This window comes from Elgaria multicarinata, chromosome 2 (genome assembly GCF_023053635.1).
Source record: "Elgaria multicarinata webbii isolate HBS135686 ecotype San Diego chromosome 2, rElgMul1.1.pri, whole genome shotgun sequence".
In the NCBI taxonomy this organism is placed as follows: domain Eukaryota; kingdom Metazoa; phylum Chordata; class Lepidosauria; order Squamata; family Anguidae; genus Elgaria; species Elgaria multicarinata.
Window position 1 is genome coordinate 86629402 of NC_086172.1, and position 25414 is coordinate 86654815.

Here is a 25414-nt window from a genome sequence, read left to right on the forward strand (position 1 = left end):
TTTACTTGTACTCCAAGGCTAGCCAGCTGATGGGTTCTTCTGAAAGCCACGTGTGTTTTGATGGTGTTTTGATGCAGTCAGCTTGGGAAAGATGCACAAATTGAGACGGCCAAAGGCAGAGGGCTTCTGAAGTGTGGTGGCACCATCATGCCAAAGCTCTACATTCACAGCCACTCCTTGTTGGAAGTCCTCAGTTTTTCTCTACTCAGTAGCCTATTAAGATGTGGAGCCATGTCTTCTTACTCACCCAGCCTCACGAGACTCCTCACCAGTGTCACCTGTCACAGGACCAGAGAGCGCAATTCAGGAAAGTTCACCATGCTTTTTGCATTCAGAGCCAGATCTTAGGAGGAGAAGTAAAGTAAACTGAGAATCTGTCAGCAGCGGTGAACTCTGACTCAGGATTTCAATAAGAAAACTGATACAATATTAAAATAACTGTCAAATACCTTAACATTTATCTTTGGCATCTTCAGAAATAGCCCTGTCTGAAACCTTGGAGAGCCTTTACCACTCAGTGTAGGCAATACTGAGCTAGGTGGACCAGTGATCTGACTCCATAGAAGGCAGTCTCTAACTGTTTTAGCTTGGGGAGTTACTAGCCCAAACCAAAACATGCTATGCCAAAAGAGAAACATGGACTCGGGTGTAAAAGAAAGTACAGTATCACCCTGCTGTCCTGGCCTGGATGCTCGAGGCTAGAGAACAAGAAAAGTCTGATTCCAGAGGTCCGGTAAAGAGGAAAAGGTAGCATATGTTATTTCAGCCAGAGAGCAAAGCACGCATCAGCTGCCCGGGTCACATCATTAACTCCCATGTAATGTGGCTGGACTCATTCATATTTTGAGCTACAGAGGATTCTGAGTGAGAACAGGAAAATAGTGCCTTTGCCCTGCTGCAGGCCCCTTACAGGAGGGGTACAAACCTCCGACAGAAGGCCAAATGCCCAGCTGTGGGCCAAGCAGTCTGCCCTGCACCCCCTAAGCTAGACTGCTACCTTCAGGTGTACAGAATGCAGCCCCACTGATAGTGTTGGGGAAAGATTCAGCAGCCCACCCAGACAGCTTTTATACTCGCTTGTTCTTGGCTTCGGGCAGCAAACTCCTCGCTTGTCCTTCGCCTCAGGCCAGCCTCCTGGCTCAGTTTCAGGCTGTGGCCTCCTGTGGGAGTAGACCTGCGAACCCCCCCCCCCCCCCCGCGCTCCATCTTTCGGCCCGCGCTGGATCTATGCTTTTCGATTTCGTCCTCGCTGTGCCCGCGTTATCCCTCGCCGTCCGGCCCTGTCCCGTGGTGGAAAAAGCAATACACTGACGCGGGCGTTTCAAGGTTGTTCCGCAGCAGGCGCGGGTGGCAAATGCCTTGAGAGGGTTCCTGGCGGCGGCGGCGGCTCTGGGAGTCTTCCCCGATGGTCTCTCCCGCGCCCGCCCGCCCGCCTCTCCGCTCTGCTCCACGTGGCTGGAATCTGGGAAGGCGGCTCAACAGGCCCAGCAGGGGAGGCCAGCCCGGCCGGCCAGCGAGAGCAGCAGCAGCAGCAGCAGGATGTTTGTATCCGGCTCTCCTCCCTGATTGGCAACGGGCCGCGCCTCCATCCTTCCCGCTCCGCAGCAGCCCCAAGGCGACGCCCCCCGCCCCGGAGGCGCCTCCGCCTCCGCCTCCTGGCCTTTCTACACCTGCAGGGCGGCGATTGAACACGTTGCGGGCCGGGACAAGAAGTTGACGCGGAGAGCTCGCTTTCCTTGCTCTGGCGGAGAGTCCGCCTCCGGGCATTTCCGCGTTCAGAGGAGCCTCCTCCTCGCCACGGCGCACCGATCCGAGTGGGTGGGCTGGCGGGCGGGCTGCTTGCTCCTCTCCTCTCCTCTCCTCTCGCGGCGCCTCCGTCCGGATCAGGGAGATCAGGTAATGCTGAGAGCGATCGGCAACTTTTCTTCTTCGTCTTCTTCGGGCAGACGGTTAAGAAGGGGTCTTGCTCCACCACCACCTTCAGGACTAGCACCTTGACCGTGGCAGACGTAAGCCGCAGAACACGCGCTTGGCCCTGGAAATGCCCCAAGGCGCTTCGCTGCGCCTGACTTAGGCGTCTTTCGCCCCGGAACGGGTCTCCGCCCCCGCCAGCCGTGGTCTTGGCTTTATCTACAACGAGAGAGGGGGAAGGAGACGCGCTAAAATCAACTGCCGTTCCAGCGCATCGGTATTATTCCTTGCGAAACGGTGTAAGGTCTTGGCTCCTCGGAATGGGGTTTCCTTTGGGGATCTCGGGAGGGAAGAAAACGGACGCAGATGCGTTTAATCCCGTTATTAATTGACTGTCAAATATTCCCGCAAGGTGTTAACTATCTAAATCTCCTCATCTCTGTTATGGCGCTTTCCTTCCTCCCCGAAAAAATTAAGATGAATAAAAGTAATACTACCCCACCCTTTTATTTTTAGCAAAATTCTCCTGAGTTTTCCTTCTCTTTGGGTAACTCTGGTGTTGTAACAGGCAGAAATTCAGTAGGTGAAGCCCATCGTTGTAGTTCCATGGTGAGAAAAATCTGCAGCAGTTAGATTAGTTTTGGCCTTGGGGTCAAACTGCAGGGCTCCGCTGGCTAGACCAAATGACCACTCAAATGACCACTCAAAAAGCAGCAGGTGATAAGCCGCAGAAACAACCCCGCACTTTATTCCTGTTACGATTTAAGTGAGTTTAGAATATAAATCTGCACATGCTTAGAGTTTGCGATTTTTAATTTTTTAAAATCTGGGTTGGCAAACAGGTGCTGCTGTTCTAATATATCAGGAATGTAGAAGTAGTTGTAAGAAATGAAATGGCAGTTAGGGAGGAGAAGAGAAGAGAAATGTTAGTTGTTTGCTTCAAAAGACATGGCGATCTAAAGCACACACACCTTAGACTATTAAGTCCAGGATCTAAAATGACCTAGCTGCACCATGGCTACCTTTATGCACTGGTATTTTGTTTTGTTTTTGAAGTGCAGCCTGAGCTACAGAAACTTGGCAGGTGATTTTTTTCCTGTATGGAGACAGAAATGATGAGATACGCATCACCTGCTCAATTTCTGTGTGTGTTTGGCTGCTCTTAAAGGCATAAGAGCAAAACCAGGTGCTTAAAAAAAATTTTTTTTTAAGATGACACCCCTAATGATGTAGGTATATGCAATAACTATCCCCTTCTTAAGAGACTGTGTGCCCATAACAGTTGCTAAGCAGGCAGCAATTTAACAGGTGCAGTTTATCATCATCACTGCCTCTCTGAGGTGGGGGGAAACAGTGTAACTTTTGCCAGTTATGCAGCTGTTAAAAGCACAGCCATTCTGATGGAGGAAAAGTTAGTGGCAAGGTTAATGATTTGTGACACAACTTTCCCTGCAACAATTCCCACTCAGGTAGCCATGTTGGTCAGTTGAGGCAAACGCATACATTTCGGTGTACCACAGGGGATTAATAACATTTGTCTGAGGTGTCTGTAATCAGATCTGCCTAGTACGCTACTTTGTAGCTCCAGTTTGCAGATAGAAAAGTGGGAACCTTTGACAAGTCAGACAATAAGCAGAGATTTGAACCCAAGCTCTTTGTGACAAGTCCAATACAGCTACTCCCACAGGCCTTGGCCTTGTATTATTTAGTTGCCTGTGGCAGGTTCACCTCTCTTGTAGCCTTGTTGCAGTGATGATGGATGTAGAATGGGTGAGGAACTTGTGGCCCTTCAGATGTTTTTGGCCAATAATTCCCATCATTCCCAACCATGTTCACTGGGGCTGATGGGATTTGGAGTCTAACCACATCCAGAGAGTCACCAGCTCCCCAGCCCTGCTGCAAAACTTGAGACCTGACCGCTGCATTTCTGGTGAACAGAAAAACACCCTGCCAGATCAAGTAAGGCGGGTAATTACTAGGAATTTGGATCCCAGATGGATGGAACAGGGAGCCACACAGTGATTGCAACTCTAGATCTAGAGGTGTGATTCATGTACTCCAAGGTGGAGTTTGAGGTTCAAAATGGAACCTGAGAATCTTGGGCCAGTGTGCCTAGTTAGCCACAGATTAACACACACACACAGGACAGCAATGATTGTCTGACAATTCAACACTGGAAATGGGGCCAGCCCTACCATTAGGCAGCATGAGGTGACTAGTTTAGGCAGCTGATCTGGGGGTGTCATGGAGGGGCAGTAAAAAATGGTTTATTATTATTATTTCCCAGGGAGAGGTGCTTGTGGGTTTTTTTTTAAATTTTTTTATTAAACAACATATAACAACAACAAAACATCAAATAAAAAAACACTTGTTACATAAACATAAAATTACCTTAATATCAAATATTCAAATTTTGCCTATTAAACATATTTATACTAAACATAACAGTGCTCCCCCCACCTCGGGATCTCATTCCTGTTTCCAAAAACTCATAGTTTCTTCTGTTGGTGGTTTCCCACTTCCTTTAGAAAATACAAACTCCAGGAACTTTTTCCCATATACCCTCAAAATCATTTGTTTTTGCTATACCTTTTTTCATTTTAATATTACATGTCAATTTATCATTTATAGCAATGTCCCACACTTCTTTATACCATTCTTCAATACAATAATCTCCTTGCATCTTCCAGTTCCTGGCTACAATCAGCCTCACAGCCGTCAACAGATTCGTTATTAGCTCTTTCGTTTCTTTATTACATTTAAGTTCTTCTTGCGGTGAAAGTAGTGCAATCCTTGGTGTGACTTCTACTTTAAATCCCACTATCTGCTCAATCTCATAAAAAACCATTTTCCACAACTTTTGCACATGTTTACAGTCCCACCACATATGTAAATACGTTCCTTTTTCACCACAACCCCTCCAACAATCTGGTGAAAGCTGATTATTAATCTTATTTAATCTGACCGGAGTTAAATACCACCTCCATACCAATTTGTAGTAATTCTCCTTTATTCTTACTGACATATTTCTCAACACTCTCTGTCTCCATAATCCCTCCCATCTCTGCTGTCCTATCTGTATCTTCAAATCAGTCTCCCAAACCACTTTCCCACTACTATCCCACACTCCTTTCTCAGTTAATACATTATATAGTTGACTCATTAACCCTTTTATCCCTATATTTTGTCCCTTATCAATTCCTTTTTTTTCAATTAATTCCTCAAATTTCGTCTTCTCTCCACACTCTCTATTTTCTTTTACCCAATTTTTAGTCCATTGTTCCAATTGCCCATAGTTTAACCATGATAATTTCAAATCTTTTAAAACATCTTCCAACCTCTCTCTTGTATTCATCCCCTTTAACCATTCACTTAATCTCATTTTATTTTTCTCCTTTAAAACTTTACCTAATCTATTCTTTAAATTTTCAGGAAATTTCTTTAGCATTATCACTGGTGTTAAAGGGGAATTAATTGAAAGCAATTCCTTTTTATATTTATTCCAAAGTTCCCAATGGAACTTCAAAAAGTAGTTATCTATTTCGTTAAGCCAATTACCCTTCCCTTTTTCCTTAAAAAATACATTCTGCAAATTTAGCTCAATATTATCTAATGTATTTTCCTCCATCCATTCTAAGTCCCCTACCCCTAAAATTGCTTCAACAATGTGTCTTAACCTGTTTGCTATATAATAGTACTCAAGGTTCGGGAGACCCAATCCACCCTTCTTTTGATTTATATACCATTTACTTTTGTTAATTCTTGCTTTCTTCTCCGCATTGCAGTAATTATTTATAAGATTCTGCCAACTTTTTAACTCTAAATCTGAAATTCTTATTGGTAACATCCTGAAAAAAAAATTGATCTTAGGCAAAATTTTCATCTTTATTAAAGCTTGTGGGTTTTTAATTAATTTATTTATTTTGCCTTCGTTGCCAAATAATGTGAGCTCCCTTGAATATTATTACCTTTATTTGAGGTGCTATTTGCTATTCCATCTCAGGCAGCAAAATATCTTGGGCCAGCCCAGTTCTGAGCAGAGATGAGCAGCTTGTAAGCCCAGACATGTGGAGAGCCACATCTCCCATGATCCCTCACCTTTAGCTATGCTGGCTAGAGCTGATGGGAGCTTTAGCCCAGAACATCTGGATCTGAAGGGCCCCAAATTGCCCATCCCTGCTTTACCAGCACAATCCTATATGTGTCTACTCAGAAGTAAGCCCTATTGAGTTCATTGGGATTTACTCCCAGGTAATTGGATATAGGATTGCAGCCTAGTAGGTCTGCAGGCTGAGGGCCTCTTCCTTCTCACTTCACCCTGTGGCTATGTTTCATTTTCCTCAGTTGGTGTGTAATGTTTGTCACGGTTGATGTGGCCCTCACCATGAGTGAGGATTTGGCAACTGCCCTCATTGCTTCCTCCCTCCCCTAAAAAAGGGCCCCTGCTATCTTATATTAAGGTCCCTTGCATTCATCACTATTTCCTTCATAGCAATGAGTGTCTGTGCCCAAACTCTGAGAAGCGTTTTATGTACGAGTGGTCAAATACAGCCTGTAAGTTTTGTGCAGACCTTAATCAGTTATTACGCATCCCTCAGAAGTCTTTTAGAATCTCAGTTTCATTAAATAAAGGAATAAATAATGAACTTGAAAACATGACCATGATATTATGAAAAGGCTCAGTACCAAGGGAGAGTAGAGAGTGCCTAGGATTTGTTTTTAGATCTCATGATTTCTAAAGTATGAATGAATGAATGAATAGTTTATTTGTTTGTAGCACAAAGACCATTACAAAATACAGAATTGCTCACATATAGCAACACACATTATTTAAAATATTCAAAATATTTGAGGTACAATCCTTTCTCAACCAAGGAGTCAGTCAGTGGGTCACTCTAGGGGTGCTCCATTTGTCTGCAGCACCCACCCTTTGCTATCACAATGGTGACATACCCTCAAAGGCTTTTATAAAAAGCCACGTTTTAACTTGGTGCCGAAACGAAGCAAGTGTGGGTACCAGTCGGGCCTCCAAGGGGGACGGCGTTCCACAACCAGGGTGCCACAACAGATTCGAAAGGTCTACACATGCCAGTTCTAGAAGCCTCTGTCCCCTTTCACGATGGAACACTCCTTTTGGCAAATGAGATTTGTCTAATTATATGAAAATAAATATGCAAAGATATGTAACTCTCTCTTCCCAGTGTGATCCTTAATATCTGAACAAATTACTTGGCCCTCTCTTAGTGAGCAGGTTATAGGTAAAAGGGGGCTTTCTTGCTTTTTATATTTCTTCAGGCTGTTAATGTTCATTTCTCCAGGTGCCAGTAACGTCTAGAAAAGGGATTCTTTAACAATGAAGGGAGACAACAATGCAAGTAAAATTTTGAAGCTGACGGATGGAAGAAACAGTGTATCAACTAAATTGAGTTCCTATTCAGAGCCATATTCCCAAGATTAGGAACTCCTAGTTCTATTTAATGGAAGAAACTTGTCTTTTGGGACAGTATTATCCCTGCAGCACAATCCTTAGCATGTTTACCAAGGAGTAAGTCCCATTAAGTTAGTTATGCAAGTTAAAGAACAGGATAGAACTAATAAATATTTGTTTTTAATCCAGCGACACTTGTTTCCTAGAAAATGCGCATTGGGTTGCAAGCTTTAACTGAACTGCAAATAACGTTTAGGCACCAATAACAACTTAAAAGTTAAGTGTACTTAAACCCATAGATTTCAGTGGGCGTGAGCCTAATTCATTTTTGTGTTGAATTGTGGTGGCCTTGGTGGACAGTTAGTGGTAGACATTGCATGAGTGGGGTAAGAGTGAGGTCAGTGGGATAGGGGTGGAGTGCTTGTTTCCCAATGAACTGCAGTGCCTTTAAGGGAGAGTTCCTTGAACTGATATGTACTTTTAGGAGGAAACTTAGGGTTTGTCTTGATGAGGGGTTTGCCCCAGGGTGGATCCACAGTGGCGGTAGGTCATCTATATGATGCAGCTGCCATCGCAAAGCCATCCAGGGGCAAACCCCCAAAGTGATTGATCACCCGGCCAGGACAGGGGGCAGTTCAGCGAGCTTCTTATAAATAAATAAATTACTTAATGAAAAGAAACTCCAGCTAAGCAGGGTCACACCGGGACAGGTGGGAGGGGCAGCTAAGCAAGCCTACTGGCCACTGGGCTGCCTCTGCGAGACTGCGGAGTAGAGTAGCACATTTAAAATAGAAGCACGAAGAAAATCTGGATCCAAGCGCAGCATGCCAGGAGAGGGAGGCGGCGGCGGCGGCAGCGGCGGCCCCGTGAGCTGAATGGCTGCTGGGCCGCTCACGCACCTCTGCACATTAACACAAAACCAGGGGGAAAATCCAGGCGCACCGACTTCCCTCCTTTGTTTTCGGTCAGGGGGAGTAGTAGTAGGAGGGAAACAACGGGTGGGGTGGAGAGACGGGGTGCAAGGAGCACCTGGCACCCGGGCAATGATGCGCAGTGGTGGGCGGCAGCGGCTTCTTCCTAAACCCCTGCACTTGCCCTCCTTCCTGTGCAGATAACGGGAAGGAGCACAAATGCGGGGGATCGTGGCAGTGCCACGCCTCTGTCAAGACACGGCCTTAGTCTTTGGGAAGTAGGATTGTATTGCACTTCCTGGGAAAATTTGTCTCCATCCCCACCTACCCAATGGATATATATGCCAATTTAGGATTACATGCTATGATGAAGTGGACTCATATCCACGAAAGCTTATGGCCACCTTAAATTTGTTAAAGTGCCAGAAAACGTTGTTCTTGCTGCAACGGATTTGCATGGTACTTCTCTGGAAATTGTTTTCCTGCATACATGCTGCAGACAGTGGCTTCTGATGGATTCACTCATTCATTAATTACTTTTCTATACTGCCCCATAGCTGAAGCTCTCACATAAGGCATATAACAGGTAGCACCCACAGCAACATATATCTAAAAACAATTTAAAACCATCAGCCAGAGGCCATCCAGGACCTGCGGACTCAGTGGCTCAGTTCAGGCAACACGTTTCTCAGCAGTGGTTTTGGAACTCCACAGTAGAGTTTTTACACCACCATTGAGAAATGTGTTGTCTGGTGGGAAATCTCCACGTAACATTCCATGCAGAATATCAATGCTGTGCAGAGGAGAGTTCCTGCACAACAGTTGTGTTGCATGTTGTGTGGAGGGCTCTGTGGAGTTTTCCGTTGCGTTGACTTTTCCCACTGGCTACAGAGTTCTCTGGCAAGAGTGGCAAAAGGATGGAGTGCCGCTCTAGGAGAGCTGCCGGAATTGTTTTTTTGCAGCAGTGGCTGATGGGATACCATCAGGAGGACTGGGGGAGAAGAGAGGTCGGAGGAACTGTCACTCAAACGCCGCGTTGACTTTTACTCAACTCCACGGGAGCCCACAGTCACACAATGGTGGAGTTAGAACAAGTTGTGTGGGGTGTACCCCCTAAAAACTTAACCTTTGAGTGGAGTTTTCACACTGCGTTGACTAATGTGTTGTCTAAACTGAGTCATTATTTGCTGCCATATGCTGCCAAATGCCTGAGAGAAGAGGGCAGTTTTAATCTGGTGCCAAAAAGATGACATTGTTGGTGCCCAGTGGGCCTCGTCAGGGGTATCATTCCTTAATAGGGGGCACCACCGAGAAGGCCCTCTCTCTTGTTGCTGCCCACCAAGCCTCCCTTGGAGGAAGCTCCCAGAGGAGGGCCTTTGAAGCAGAGAGTAGTGTTTAGTTCAGTTCATGCTGGGAGAGGCATTCCATCAGGTACTGTGGTCCCGAGTCACGTAAGGCTTTATAGGTCAAATTAGCACTTTGAATTAGGCTTGGAAATGTACAGGCAGCCAGTACAAGTGGGCCAGAATTGGAGTTATATGATTGGACTGTCTTGTCCCTGTTATTAGTCAGGCTGCCACATTTTGCACAAGCTGCAGCTTCTGAACCATCTTCAAAGGCAGGCCCACATAGAGTGCATTGCAGTAATCTAGCTTGGAGGTTACCAGACTATAGACAACTGAAGCATGGTTATTCCTGTCCAGGTTCGGGGCATAGCTGGGCCACCAAACGAATTTAGTAGAAGGCTCTCTGTGCCACTGAGGCTACTTGAGCCTCAAATGTCAATGATTGCTCCAGGAGAATGCCCAAGCTACAAACCTGCTCCTTCAGGGGGAGTGCAACCCCATCAAGAACAGGTTGAGCACCCTCCAGCCAGTCAGGAGAACCACCCACTAGCAGCATCTCAGTCTTATCTGAATTGAGTTTTATTAGCCCTTGTCCATTCTATTGTCACAGCCAGGCACTGTTATAGCATATCCACAGTATCACCTGAAGAGGATGAAAAGGAGAAATAGAGCTGGGTGTCATCAGCATACTGATGACAGCGCACTCCAAAACTCAGGATGACCACACTCAGCAGTTTCATGTAGATGTTGAATAACATGGAGGACAAAACTGATCCCTGTGGAACCCCATAGTGGAGAATGCACAGGGCTTAGCAGTATCCCTTAAGTACTACCCTCTGGAGCCGAGCATCCAAGTAGAAACAAACCACTGCAATGCAGTGCCTCCCACTTCCAACTCAGACAATTGTACCAGAAGGATACCATGGTTGATGGTATCGAAAGCTACTGAGTGATCAAGGGGAATCAACAGGGTCACACTTCCCCTGTATTTTTCCTGACATAGGTCAACATACAGGTTGACCAAGACTGTTCTGTGTCAAAATCCATCCTGAACCCCGACTGAAATAGATCTAGATAATCAGTCTCATCCTGAAATGTCTGGAGCTGGTTTGCAACCATCCCTTAAAGACCTTACCCAGGAAAGGAACATTTGCCACTGGCCTGAAATTAAGATTTTCTGGGTCCAGGGAGCGTTTCTTCAGGAGGATTTGTCACCGACACACCTATAAGCAATCATTGAAGGAGGAAAGAGCGATAGGAGATAAAGGCCTTAGCTAGACCTAAAGTTTATCCCGGGATCGTCCCGGGGTCATCCCTGTTCATGTAAATGACACACAGGATATCCTGGGAGCAGGCAAGGATGACCCCAGGATAAACCTTAGGTCTAGCTAAGGCCAAAGTCACAGGAAATGACTCAATGTAGCATTATTGGCTGATTAATTATCTTCATTTTATTGCTAGAGAAACATAATGGCCTTATAATGTCTTTGTTGTATACAAACTACCATGTTTGTGTTGATGCTGGTATAGTAGCAAAGTTGTGGTTTGCTCACAAAACTGATTCTGGAATGGCAGCAGGATGGAACTTTGCTTAGGTCTATCAGTCTAAAGAGTGCAGAATGTGTTTATAGAGAAGAGAGGTGTTTTGGGTTGTTTAACTCTGTCTGATCTTTGCCTACTAAGAAAGTACCCATTTTGGTTTCCCTGTAGTAACTGAACGCCATGAGGTTTAGAAAAATTAATACGTTGCAACAGCAGATTAGTGGAACTATCCAAATTTGACACGTTTGACCACCTTCCGAGGTTGGTAAAATGAGTACCCAGCTAGCTGGGGGAAAGGTAACCACGACTGGGGAAGGCAATGGCAAACCACCCCGCTACAAAAGTCTGCCAAGAAAATGTCAGCGAAAGCAGGCGTCCCTCTAGCAGTCAGTAATGACTCAAGTGTTTTGCACGAGAGGTTTCTTTCCTTTCCTTTTTCTCATTCTCCCCACCCCAGTTTTGATTGTAACAACACATGACTGGCAGAGGTAAGATGCTCTTTTTAGAATTGTTTGAGAACTTGAGTCTGTGAAGTGAAGTTACTTGTGTTTTAAGGCTTAGCCTTGACAAAAGGATATCACATGGTAAGCCTGTTCCTGAACTCTACCACAGACTGCAAGGGGATCACACATTTGAATGCTTACATACAGCAGAAAACTAGAGGTGGGGAAGGGGGTATCCCTGGCAAGTTTTGTGTGTGGTGGGTGTCCCCCCCACCCAACTCTGTCCCTGCCATGGGGTAGCATTCTTGCATTAGCTGTCAGAACTGGTAGAGCCCTATAACAGTTTTACCACATGACCTATTTATTGATACTGGGCTTTAGAGACATTTAGGGAAGAGAGAGAAAATGGCTGAAATGTTGGAGCAGTCAGTTGTGAACTTTACGCACGTACCTGGAGGCCCAACATCATAGACCAGCAATGAGCCTTTGAGGCTGTTCTTTCTGCCCCGTTAAGCACTCCTAATCTTGTCACTGCATCGATCTGGCGAGTTCTTGGTGCTTCCTTGAACATTCCCTTTGTGTGTGCCGTGCATTTTGACTGCCTGACCCTCTGCACCAGAGGCAAAGTCTTCCACAAGCCCCAACTGACTTTACTTGAACTTGCACAATAACCTTTCTCATTGGATGGTGCCCCATTGCAGCAATTCTTTGGTGATGTGTGTGTTCCATGCTGTATGTGGCTCTCCCTCACACACTTTTCAAGGAGTTGCCCACTCCAATGGAAAATGTATTCACACAGGACTCCCTTGCACACATTGCAGCCCAACTGGGCTTTGGATTGGTTCATGTATATATGACTTTGGCTGGCAGTTGGCATTAGTTCTGCCTTGGGTTACAGGTGTGCAAGTATGTGAAAGTCCTATCATTTTACTGTATTAGATCTTGGCTCGCCTGTCCTTCAGCCTGGCTCAGATTATGATCTTTGACTCTCCTGATGCTGGGTGTTCCTGACAGCTGTTCTCCCTTTCCCCCGTTACAGCAATTTGTTCTGCAGCACCTGACGTGGGTCATGGGTGGGGAGGATAATGCAATAGCGCACTTTAATGGATGCTCAGGGAACAGGTGTAGCCATGTTGACCTAAAAAAAGATTAAATGTGTAAATTACAGGTTTTGTTGTTTGTTGGTTGAAGTTTATATTTTAACTTCCTTCTCCTAATCCTGGTTGTCCAAACTTTGCCTTGCCAGTCAGAGTTCAGGTGAGTTGTAGAAGTTGTAGAGTTACTTCGGGCACAATCCTATGCATATTTAGACAGAAACAAGTCCTACAACTCTTATTAGTTGTAGGAGTTTTTTCTGTCTAAACATGCATAGGTTTGTAACCTTAGTCTTTCATTGGCTTTCTGTTTGCAACAGTGAATCCGTTGCTGAATGGGCCTCTTAGGCTGCAGTCCTGTGCACACTTTGGACCTGCTTCCAAGTAGTAGGCATGTGTAGGACTGCACTGTTAATCTTTCATTGGCTTCCTGTGTGTAGCTGTGAGCCAGTTGTTGAATGACTGGCACTGCAATGACACTCAATGGTGCAATGAAGATAAAAGTACTTAAGACATTGGGTTGCTTGGGTGCTCCAGGAGTGACTTTCCTACTGTTGTTATCACAGTGCATTTCCTAACACGGTTTACAACTCCCACATGGCTTCATGAGATGCTGTGATATAAACAGAACACAGTGAGTAGATCTATTGACATGAATGGGATTTAAATTAGTTATGGCTAACTGAAGTCCCATTTCAATGGGTCTACTGTACGTAGGACTTACGTTGGATTTTATCCAATGGGCAGAGGAGTTTAATGAATGAATATCATCACCCTCTCTTCTCCTTTTCTGCGAGTAGCCTTGTGCTGGGTATGCTGTGATGGTTGCAGCCATTCATGGTAAATGAACCCACCCCACCCCAGATCTAGTGTCAGCTCTGGGCCTTTGATGACCATTGGACTAGACACCCTCATTTGGTCCCCTCCCTCAGTGAGTTTACCTTCTCGTTGCCATTGTCACCAGCCTCTTTCTCATCACTGCTACTACTTGCTTGCTTGGCAGGCAGAGGGCCAGTGAGCAAAGAGGCAGTGCCATCGGCGCCTCCTCCTTACCCCCACCATTGTTGCCTGGGCAGATGAAGAGGCAGATGAGCAAGTAGGTTGCACTTGTGAAGAGGAGCAGCAGCTCAAGGTGGCTCTTGTCAATGGGCCCCTACTGGGGTGCAGGCTCTTGGTTGGTGCCCAATCATGCCTACCCTTGACACCACCCTGCCTAGGCTTCGCCTACAACAGTTAGCAGCCTGCTCCTTCTTAGGTCCCTGCACTCAGTATCTCTCCTGCTCACTTTGCATGCTAAAAATGCCATAGAGATGAAAAACGAACGTATGTTTTGGGGAGCTATCCTGTGCATCTGCCTGTTATTTGAAGTTGAAAGTGAGCACCATGGTGCAGATAACTCCATTTCCTGCCAGAGACCCCACTTTTGATGTAACTGGCAGGTTTTTGTTATGTTACATTCATGAAATTGACAAAATGTGGGGGCCTGCTCCTTTCAATGTGGAACAGATGCAAATGGATTCCTTGATGAAGAGGAGAGAGAAACAAAGCACAAGTTCTTTCCTCCAGTAGTTCAAGGGAAACCAGCTAAAATCCATTTGCAGAAGAGATTGTATTTGCCTGTGTGGTCTATTTTGAGTTACTGTGATTTGTACATTTGCATGCATTTCTTTAAATTCATATTTCCTGCATTGCTTTGTCTTTTGAACTATTCATCCCTACACACACTCTCAATTAGTCTGGGACTATTTAGCCCCACATGAGTTAGCGTAACGTCATCCCCACTTGAATTAATTTTGATGAATAATCTATCTGAAAAACCAGATGCAAGTAGCCTGTAGGTTCTCTCCACAAGTGTGCCCACCTACGCCTACCCATCATGACCCCCTTTTTTTCCTATGGGGGGAACATTGTGGATGGGCAGGGTACCACAAGAACTGCCAAAGCAGGCCTGACAGAAAGGAACAGGCTTTGGGAGACCTGAGTTTCACATGATATGGAGGATGCTGTTAATATGACATCCTCCTTGGGCAGGAGGTTAGATTAAACCTCCTACCAGTTCCATGCTCTTATAGAGATGACTCTATGTGCAATTGGAAACTTAAACGTTATTCATACAGACAACAGGTGGTGGGTAAGATTGTTCCTGGACTGTACCACTTCAGATGGAGTGTGCGTTTGTACTTGATAAACTGCTTCCCTATGGAGAAAGTTCCCTGCACTGTAAAACTAGCATATTGAATCAAACACTGGACTAGAACTCTTTCTAATATCTAATTTATTTTGAATATCCAGGGTATCCTCTTGATAAAGAGGAGCATGCAGCCATGTAACCTTCAACTAGAGCTGCTTTTTATGTGAACTAGGCTTGAATTGCTGGTTTTCATTTCTCAGTCTGCAGTATAGGGATAGTGGCCCTTGACTTCTGCAACACGGTGTTATGTGAAACAAACTGCTCTGCCTCCAAATACTTTGATAGATGCTATGAAAGGTGCCCAAGGCAAAGTTGAGGTGGACATTCCTCTGGCTCTGTGGTAGCTGGAGACCATGACCTGGAGAAGGAATTTTGTGTAAGTTTGCATCTGGTGTTGGGGTGTCCTTGGCAACGAGGGAGCCTATTATTGTGCAGCCCTGATTTCTGGAATTTCAAGGGCCCATGCAGAATATCCAATCTTTACATTGTGTACCTGACCCCAAATCATTTGTATGACTGATGGGGGTGATTGCAGTTCCAGAACAGTGTACCAAGTGCGTGGTCATTTTTCCTCTTGTCACTGATGCTACTCGTTCCAGAAGAACCGCCCAGAGAGCTCCGGCTATTGGGCGGTATAGAAATGTAATAAATAAATAAATAAATAAATAAATAAGAAAATCTGTGCATATTTTCCAGGGTGATCTCCTAAAGGTTGGTTTGCAGATCCAACTAGTAGTGCTGGTAGGAGGTTAGATTGACTATGGGGCAATTGGTACCCACAGGAGGTTATGAATTCATTGGGTTGTATCCAATGTTAGTCCTACTTAGACCCATTGAAATGTTTGGGATGTAAGTTAGACTAATATTGGGTACAACACATGGGATACAACCCTTAGTTAGCATGGGTAACCTTCATCTTCCAGAGTTCTTGTATTATCCCTGGTATTTAGCACTCTTCAAGTACTTGAAAGGTTGTCATACAGAGGAGGGCCAGGATCTCTTCTTAATCACCCCAGGGTGCAGGACACAGAATAATGGGCTTAAGTTACAGGAAGCCAGATTCCAGATGGACATCAGGAACAACTTCCTAACTGTTAGAGCAGTACGACAATGGAACCAGTTACCTAGGGAGCTTGTGGGCTCTCCCCCACTAGAGGCATTCAAGAGGGCTCTCCCCCACTAGAGGCATTCAGCTGGACAGCCATCTGTCAGGTGTGCTTTGATGTGGATTCCTGCACTGAGCAGGAGGTTGGACTTGATGGCCTTATAGGACCATCAAACAAAGGCTGAAGTGCTTAATTCCAAAAAGACCGAGGCAAAATAGGAATTAAGCACTTCAGCCTTTTGTTTGTCGTCTGTTATCAATTTGCCTTCCTCATTAAGCAGTTGAACCACCCACTGATGATCTATTTAGATGGCTCACTAGTTATCCAATATGGAGTAGTTAAAAGAGGGATTTCTTGCATTGTATTTTGTTCCATTATAATGATTTTTGTTTATCCTTACTTTTTTTGCCTTCCCTGTATTTTGTCTCTTGTGAAAAATCTTGCAAAATCTGTAATCCACCAGCAAATGTATTTGTATTGTGAAGCCTTAGCCACAGATGATCTAAAAGAAGCTAGCAAGCTTGAGTTTTGTATTGCTTTAAAGGGGGGAAATGTTAGCAGAACCACCTCCATTTTTAACAGGAAACTGTAAAATCTCCATTGCACACCAAGCAAAATGTCATAATGCCCTGTATGAGAATGTCTCCTTGTGTGCGTCCTTGCATCCTTGATTACTAATATAAACAAGAGTCCTGGCTCCAGCTCCAGCTGTCTGTGTCGAAGTTAACTCTCTGTAACTTACTGTCAGGCCAAAGGTATTGTTTACAGGACTGTTTAGCATAATTAGCTATGCCCCAGTGTTACATTCTGATTGGTTAATGCTGCTACTGGGCCCTGCCCCTTGAAAGCTTTAATACTGTACCACATTCCCTATGTCTTTTGTCTGATTGCTCCCTTTGAAGAGACCAGGCCTTGATTACTAATCAATAAAGCGCTTTTGAACCCTCTGTCGCTGGAATGGTGGAGTCGTGCTTAAGGGCTGTTTGGATCTCGTCCTTGGGTGAAAAGAACATTGATCTAACACTTCCAACTCTACTACTCTATGATTCACATGTGTAATGTCAGCCCTGAGATATTTAACAGTAAGATAAATCTTCTTGCACCAATTAATTGTCTTGTTTGTAGCAGCAGCAGCAGCAGGTGAAAGATGCAAATCTGGTCAGGCTACAGTGCCAAGTTATGCATTTTGCATATTATATACATTGTGGTTTGGAATCATGCAAAACCAATGGATAAGACCTGAAGTCTGTGAGCATTGGAAGCATGTGAGTCTGATTTTTACATTGGAGGATTGCAATCCTATATATTTGCATATACAGGGAGTAGGGTTGAGGAATATTTGTTCTTCTAAGCTTTTCTGAGATTTAATATTTCCACCTTAAAAATGTAAACATTCATCAGACTCATAGACATTCATTTCCTCAGTAACATCAGAGTTATGTATGGAACCCTTTTCAAATCAGTACAGCCACATTTCTCTTAATTTTGCCCATATCTTACACTCCTGAACTGTGTGTCCTTTGTAAAATTCTTCAACTGGTTCCTTTGCAGAAATGGTGCCCACAATTCTAGTAAAATGCTATGCTCAGAATATATTTTGGGAACTGAACTGAGGCACTGAAAAAGCTAAGGACCATATAGGATTATCAGATGATGGGGATGGTGCCTACACCCACAGATGTTCCACAATTTGGTTGTTGGCCTAGATGGTTTGCACCAGTAACTTGCACCACCATTTATTCATTTTTAAGAACTGGAGAGAGGTGGAAAGAGTTGGTCAAAGGGAAGAAGGCGAAGAAGAGGGAGAGAAACATGCATGCAATACAAATGGAAAACTGGGTCCTATGTTCTAATTTGGGTTTCAAGATGAGCCCCAGACCTGGAAAGATTAAGGACTATTGCCCTAAGTCACACAGCCAGTTAATTGCTGATGTTGGAAGTTAATTCAAATATTGTGAATCCCACTTATTCTAACAACAAGACTGTGTCATGTACCTGAGAGAGCATCTTCTCTTTTACCAACCTGCTTGGTCACTGAGGTCATAAGAGAACATGCTCCCAGTGGTTCCATATGGACCTATGGCCTCATTGAAGTCCACCAGGAGAAGAGCCTTCAGCGTGGTTGCCCCCTTTCTCTGGAACTCTAGAACACTGTGTTGCTTCTGGCGCCTCCTGAAAACAGCTCTGTTTCAAGAAGCATTCCTTAACTGACAGCCACAGTGTTTATTAGCCTTCTGTTTTTCAAAAAGTATAATTTTAACGCTGATTTAATCTTTGTATCATTTACTGATTTACTTCTTATGTTCATTGCTCCAGAATCTGTTTCAGAAATGGAGTAGTATACAGATTTTGTAAATAAAATAAATAAATGTATTCCTTTTTTCTTCACATATTCGCATATGAAGGGGCTGCTTGTAGGCTGGAATAATTAAAACACTGCAAAGATCTTGTGGTGGGAAACTAAAACCTTTACCCATTAAATGTCTTCGGTCACCTTGGTGTGGCTCTCACTACCCCACACACCAAATTTCTGCTCAAGCTTCTGTCTGTTTAGCACCCGTGTGACTCTCAGTTCCTTATGATTTGTATTATAACCTCCTTCTCCAACCTCTGGCCCCTAGTTTCTTAAGGTTCCTATTAGCATATTCTGCCTGTAGTGAAGGTAGTTAGGAGGAACCAACGGCCAGATCACCTGCTCCTCTTTGACTTAGAATGCTTTTGCTTTTGCTCATCTTGTATGATTTCTGATTGTTACAAAAAATATCTGCACTTCTCAACCTTCTCCAACCTGGCACTCTCCAGATCTGTTGGACTACAACTCCCATCATATACAGTCAGCATGGCCAGCCATGGTGGCTGGAGATGGTGGGAGTTGTACTCCAACAGATTTGGAGAGCACCCGGTTAGAGAAGGTTGCGTTACGTGAGCTCTTGCCAAGTTGCCAATCACTTGATGTAAATGTTTTATTTTATTTTATTTTTTAAATCCACTCAAATTCCAGTTAAAATATTGGAGCAACAATGAATGAAAGAGGAAGCAAAATCCCCAGGCACTCCTTTCCGAGTGCAAATTCCTCCCCGTATTTGTGTGTCGAAGTTTGTTCTTGCTAAGTCAATATTATCTTTGTGGGCTGCTTTAGAGACCCATCAGTGACCAGTTGGGGAAGTAAAAGGCCTTAAATGACACCATATACACCTCAGAAATCCTATTGGGGGGCTCAGTGGCTCTGAAAAAGCCACTTCGTGGCTCTGAAAAAGCTTTGTTCTCCTTTATAGTTGCCTAGATGGGCCAAGGGCAACTTTGTCTTGGCTTGCAGCCCTGGACCAGCTACTTTGTAAAGCAAACAGCATCCTATTTTGACATTTCCAACGGACTGAGTACTTTTTGATTTCCTCCATTTCTGACTTAGTGCAAAGCCCTGGAAAACAAGCACATGCCAACGAGCAATTCCAGGACACTGTGAAAGGGGATTGTTGTAGTTACTTATCAACACTGTTGCAGGAAAATGTGCAAAATTGTCCTTGCCAAACGTAAAATAATTAAGTAATAGTCAAAGCTGGTACAGTTTTCTACGTGCTCCCTTGTTCCTATGATCTTACCACTGTACCAGGCCATTTAATTCCATCAACATGAACAATACAAGCCATTTGTTCAGCCTTTAGGAAAGCTGAGATTTACAGTGTAATCCTATCCATGTTTATGTAGAAGAAAGGCCAAGGGAGTTCAGTGGGAGAGCGGGTCGAGGATTGGAGCTGTCGTGATTCTAGGAGTAGAGGCATTTGAAAATACCTGCTCCTGCTGATAGCAGAGAGGTTGACAAAACTGCCTACTTGGGTGGAGAAAGATGTTTACATCTTATGCCAGATGGGTGAACCATAAGAGTTTGAAAGCCCCATCACATTTAGGTCAAACGTGCAGCTCTCGTTGCTGTTCCGATGTCGCTTCCTGAAAACAGGACATAATTAGCCCCATTCAGTCCTGTAGGAGAGAGCAGCAACCGGACTTTCTCTGGGTTTTTTTGTGGTGTAACAAAGGCCAGAAGGGGTGGAAGACGCGAGAGAGGCAGACGACGTCATGTGAGTAATCCGTGAGTGCCCAGCAACGAGCGTGCAGTAAAACGCTCGTCGGTTGGAGCTTAAAGTCGAGGAGCAGGGAACACATGTATAGCTTGGTTATGTATATGCAAACAAGTTATCAGAGCTGAGAGTACATTGTTTTTTGTGGGGAGGACACCAAAAATGTGCACACCTATGGGACAAATACATGTTGCTGTACCAGTACCTTGGCGGTGCAGCAGTGATTAGGTGTGGCTCCCTAAGCATGTGACAATTTCAGGAACCACTCTGTGTGACCCAGCACACTTGGAATTGCTCTCAGGTTTGTAATAATAAAGCTTTATTGTTTCAACCAATGGTTACAACAAGCATAATAAAAACAATGCTAAAACAAATCATACATCAGGTAATTAGGAAAAGAGAAACATATGAGGTCATGCTTCAGAAATAAGGAAGTTTCATATTTCATAACTTCTTAGAGAAGCCCATAAGCCTCCCTTCTGCGTGTGTTGATTCAAGGATTTCCCCATTTGGGGTGGTAATTTGACAACAATACCACTATACGGAAGAAAGGCAGGATGTGTGTTCAATAAATATGCTCCTCCTCTTCGTTTGTGCTATCATGGCTAATCTTTCTGCATATCAGGGATTCAAATGAGCTGCAGCTCTTCCACTAAATTGTATGTTTTCTGTGAGATCCTCCGTGCTCCAGAATGTTATGCCTGCAGATCGTTTGCCTCTTCACGTAGTTGCTAGTATGAATTAATCTCCGGATGCTTGTTTAGTTGCTTAGCATGGGGACACTCTTCCAGATATTGGCTTGGATCTGAACTTCTGACTCCATGAGCAAAGACAAAAGTTAGGATCCAAGTCGTTTGGTGGGAATCAAATATGGACAGTAGTGTCGTGGTAAATTTTGACTGCATTGGCTCAACTTGTAAAACAAATTGAGCTTTAACAAAATATTTTGAGCCAGCTGAATTGCTAACTTTAGCTTTTAATTAGAAATGCAGGTGTCTTGAAAAGATCTGCTGCTGTGAAGTAGGTATTCCATCATAGAAAAGGAAAGAAGTATTCAGCCCATGCTTGATTACTTTCCTTGTTCTCTGACTGTCTCTATGCTAAACTGTTGCAAACAACAATAAAACATGAAAGCCTCATTAGCACTTCATTCACTTGCCAGAACAAAGACAGAGAGCCCATCACTTACCTTGGAAGTCTAGCCAATGACATCTTGTCCTGAAAAAAGGTCCTGGACCTGCACTTCCCTGCCTTCCTCCTCCACTACATCATTGAGTGCGGCTGTATATTCCAAGCTGTTTTAGCTCCTTAAGCTGGTTGGCCACTGTGTGAACAGAGGGCTGGACTAGATGAATCCTTGGTCTGATCCAACATGTTTCTCTTATGTTCTTATGTGTTTCTATGTTATTTTCTAGTCCTACACATCTGGGAAGCACTAGGTTACAGATGGCTAACCTATTTGTTTTGATGAGACAAACAGCCAGGAAGAAATGGAGATATTTCAGTGACCTTGAAAAAGATTTCAAGTCATATTCTGATATAGCAGTGGGCAACTTGTGGTTTTCCAGATGTTTTGGCCAGCTTAGCTAGTGGTGAAGAATCATGGGGGTTATAAGCCAAAACATCTGGAGGGCCACAATTTGCCCACCCTTCTAACAGCACAGTGACCAAACTGAGCAACCATCTTGATTCTCTCTCACTTCCCTATAGGAGAGCAAGTGAAAAGCGTGTTTTGTGTGTGTGTGAAGCTGGGGTGAGATGAAGGATAATATATATATATATGTTTTAAAGAACTAAAACTATTCTTAGGGGGTGGGGAGTGTCGGTTAAAAGAAATCCTCCAGAAACTTGGGAGTGCTCCAGTTTCTGACTTGAATGCCAAAGTTAAACTCCATGCTTTCTTTGGATACAACCAGGAAAACAATCTCTGTATGCCCCTGTTCAGACGATATGCTAAGCCACAGTGGTTAAGCATTTTGAGCTAAACATTATGGGTTAGTTTGTCATGTGAACCATTCCTAACCATGGTGGCTACATAACCACGATTTAAACACACTGACTTACCATTTGCTGCAAAAGGATTCGCAACCTAACCATGGCTTAGTGTGTTGTCTGAACAGACCCTATATGGTATATACTATCCTTCACCAAGCTAGCACTTCCCAGATGTGTTGGGCTACAGCTCCCATCATCCCTAGCCAGCAGGACCACATCTGGAGGACACCCAGTTTGGGGGGACACACACAGACACATTGACCTAGAGGGCTCATAACTCAGTGATAGAATCAATGCTTTGCATGCAAAAGGTCCCAAGTTCAGTCCCTACCATCTCCCAGGGAATAGACTCCTACAACTGCCATAAGCCCCAGACAGCACAGCCAGTGATCAGGCATTCTGGGAGTTGTAGTCTAAAACCCTAACCCAGATGTAAACAATACTGAGCTATATGGACCAGTGGGCTGACTCAGTATAAGGAGTGTCTCATTTTCCTATCCATGAGCACAGGCTGGGAAAGGGGCATTATCCAACCATTGTTGTTAGCCAGAGGGTAAGCCAGGTGTTACCTGATTTGCCTGAATGTTCAAGGCAGGGTTACATTTGTGATCAGACATCCCATGAGGGGGAAGGGCTTAATCCTCTGAGGTGGGAAGGAGGCAGTGGATAAGCCGGCCTCACCTGGGCACCTGGTGCCTGTGTTTTGTTATTGAAATTGTGTTAAAAAGGTTAATCTTTCCAGAAGCCTTATAATCCCCTGAAAGGGTGAGGCTGATATAGCAGTGAGCACAGCTTGTATGTGTTTGAAACCCTAACTGTTCTGCTTTTAATTTCAACCAACTATTGACAACCTTTTGAAATCCATCTACTTGGAAGGCTATGAATAGGTTCTTTCAAGCTGTATTTTCGGCCTTGCTCCTTCCACCCACACAGGCAAAGGCCAGGAAAAAGATTAAAGTGCCCCTTTGGAAATTGGCTTTCAAATATGGATTTGACATTATTTTGCCTCCGTGGCCTGTGCTTTTGATTCACCCCACCCCACGCTACACCACCTCCAACCTCTCGTGACTCATGGTGGATGGATGTTGTGGCCAGAAAAGCAGATTGATTAATCGTTGTGCTGATAAGTAGAAGGAGTAGTACCTAGTACAAAACATCTCCCTGCTCTTCCAAAGGGAATAGTGGGGGAATGATGAGGCACTAAACACCCCGTTACCAGCTTTCCAAGCACTTATACTTGGATGTGTTCTTCCTCCATAATTTCAATTCCTTGCTTAGGGTTATGCTTAGAGTTAGGTTTGGGGATCCTTTATCAAAAGGCAATGGGCATTTTTGCACTTTCTCTCCTTAGTGGATTTTCTGTGGTTAGAAAAAGGATGAAAGAAGTGGTGGAAAAACACAGGAAGGTTACACATGGAAGGTAGTGTCTTCTGGAACACCCCCTACCCCCGATCTAATGGAATACTTCATTCTGGAAAATCTAGTATTAGTTTTACCGGCTTAGATCCCGGTAATTCTATATAGGATTGCAGCCTTGATGTGCTTTGTGCTCTAAGTGCTTTGTGAAAATAAATACTAAGTGGCTTCCCTTATGTGGAATGTGGAAAACGTGAAAGAAAGTGATAGTGTCATATATCGCTCATGGTACCACTCTTTCCTTTCTCTTTTTCTCTCTTGTTCCTTGCCCCGGGGGAGAATGAAACCCCCCAAAAGGTAAAGTTTGAACCAGCTGAAGTTAATTTTGATTAGGATGCTCTGCTCAATTATCTTAAACATATTTACCTGGGAGTAAGTCCTGCTGAACCCAGTGGGACTTACTTCGGAGTAGGCATGCATTGGATTGCGATGAAAATTTAAAGAGTATCTCCACTGGGGAGTTTAGAGCTATACTGTGATGAGGTAGAGTTGAGAATCAGGTGTGGGGTGGATGTCAGGGCTTCTACAAGCCCCCTAATTTCCTGTGACTGATTAAAAAGACAATGTGTCAGAGTTAGGACAAAAGGTGAAAACAAAGTTGTCCGCTGTGCCTGTTTGGTGCGTTCTCTTCCCTTTCTTATTGTTTTCTTATGGTTTTATTAGATTGTAAGCCTATGTGGCAGGGTTTTGCTGTTTTATTCTTTTACTATGTACAGCACCATGTACATTGATGGTGCTATATAAATAAATAAATTATAATAATAATAATAATAAGTCCAATCAGAAGTCAGTGACAGCTTTGGAAATGGAGCTCAAGTTTGCCTGAGTCCAACCACCAGTGCCGATTCATACTGTGTGTGTCCACTGTGTGCCCACAAAAGCCGACTAATACTGTGTGTGTCCACTGTGTGTGTTTATGCACTGGCTTGGCTCTTCCCTATCCCACCTTCTTGATTCTGTAGTGATTTCATCTTGATGACTGTTCCTTTCCCCTTGGCAACCGGCAGTGGAGAACTTGATTTCAGAACAATATAGGGCAAGCATAGAGGGAGGTGAGGGTCGGCCTCTGCCCCAAGTGGTCAAAGACAGTGTGCCTTGCTTTTGAGATGAAAGTTGGAAATTGCATGTTTATCCCATTTTTACTGTAAGTTCCCCCCCCCTCGCCCTTCCCTTTATTATCCTTCAGTAATAGAAAAGGCATGTTCCAAGGACTTCATTTCATGACTAAGTGAGCATGTTAGTTGACAGCTATTTTTAATTTTATTTTTTATTTTCATTTTTTTATCTTGGCAGTTAGATGCACTCCAGCACCACTGAAGACAGAGCTGTGAAGCAATGGAAAGATCCGGGCAAGTCCTGTCTGAAATGTCCCTTCAGGAGGACAAGGAAGAGGATGGGACAGCCTCTGGTGTCTCTTCTCCTCCTCTCTGCTTGAACGATGTAGAAAACATGCGGGTGGAGATGTTGGAAAAGGCCAGGGAGCTCTTCCAGCTCTGTGACAAGGAGGAGAAGGGCTTTATAACCAAGCTTGACATGCAAGTAAGTAGGAGAACTGCCTCTGCCTCCTTCCCTTCAAATGGAAAGCTCTTGTTCTCCTCAGCTACCATCCATAAGCTGTGTTCTACCATAGGTACATTTCAAAAGAAACAAAGAGCCTTCTGGCACCATAAAGACTAACAAGTGGGGGAGTGGGGGCAGACGTTAGGCTAGCAGGATCTGTTTTGATTTTGAACAGATTGCTGAAGTCTACCAACCAAGGCCAAACACAAAATGATGGCTTAGAGGGTTGAGTCAATTATCTACTGCATCTAGAGAACCATGCCCTGGGATACATACAAATCTACATATGAGTAGATCAGGGATTCCAATATGGTCTTCTAAAACTGGCCACATCACTCTAAAGACCTGGCTAAAAGCAATCAATTAGTACTGCTATATTACCTTAAAGCCCCCCC

General features: G+C 44.3%; 1 protein-coding gene across 1 annotated transcript in view; it reads left to right on the plus strand.

Annotated features, from left to right (window-relative positions):
- The first annotated feature begins 1850 nt into the window (after positions 1 to 1850).
- CRACR2B (calcium release activated channel regulator 2B) overlaps positions 1851 to 25414 on the plus strand; it is a 64552-nt gene continuing 40988 nt past the window's right edge. Inside the window, exons 1-2 of the mRNA XM_063117102.1 lie at positions 1851 to 1896; positions 24753 to 24998. Coding sequence (XP_062973172.1) covers positions 24795 to 24998 — 204 coding nt within the window. The 5' untranslated portion in view covers positions 1851 to 1896; positions 24753 to 24794. The remainder of the gene's footprint in view (positions 1897 to 24752; positions 24999 to 25414) is intronic.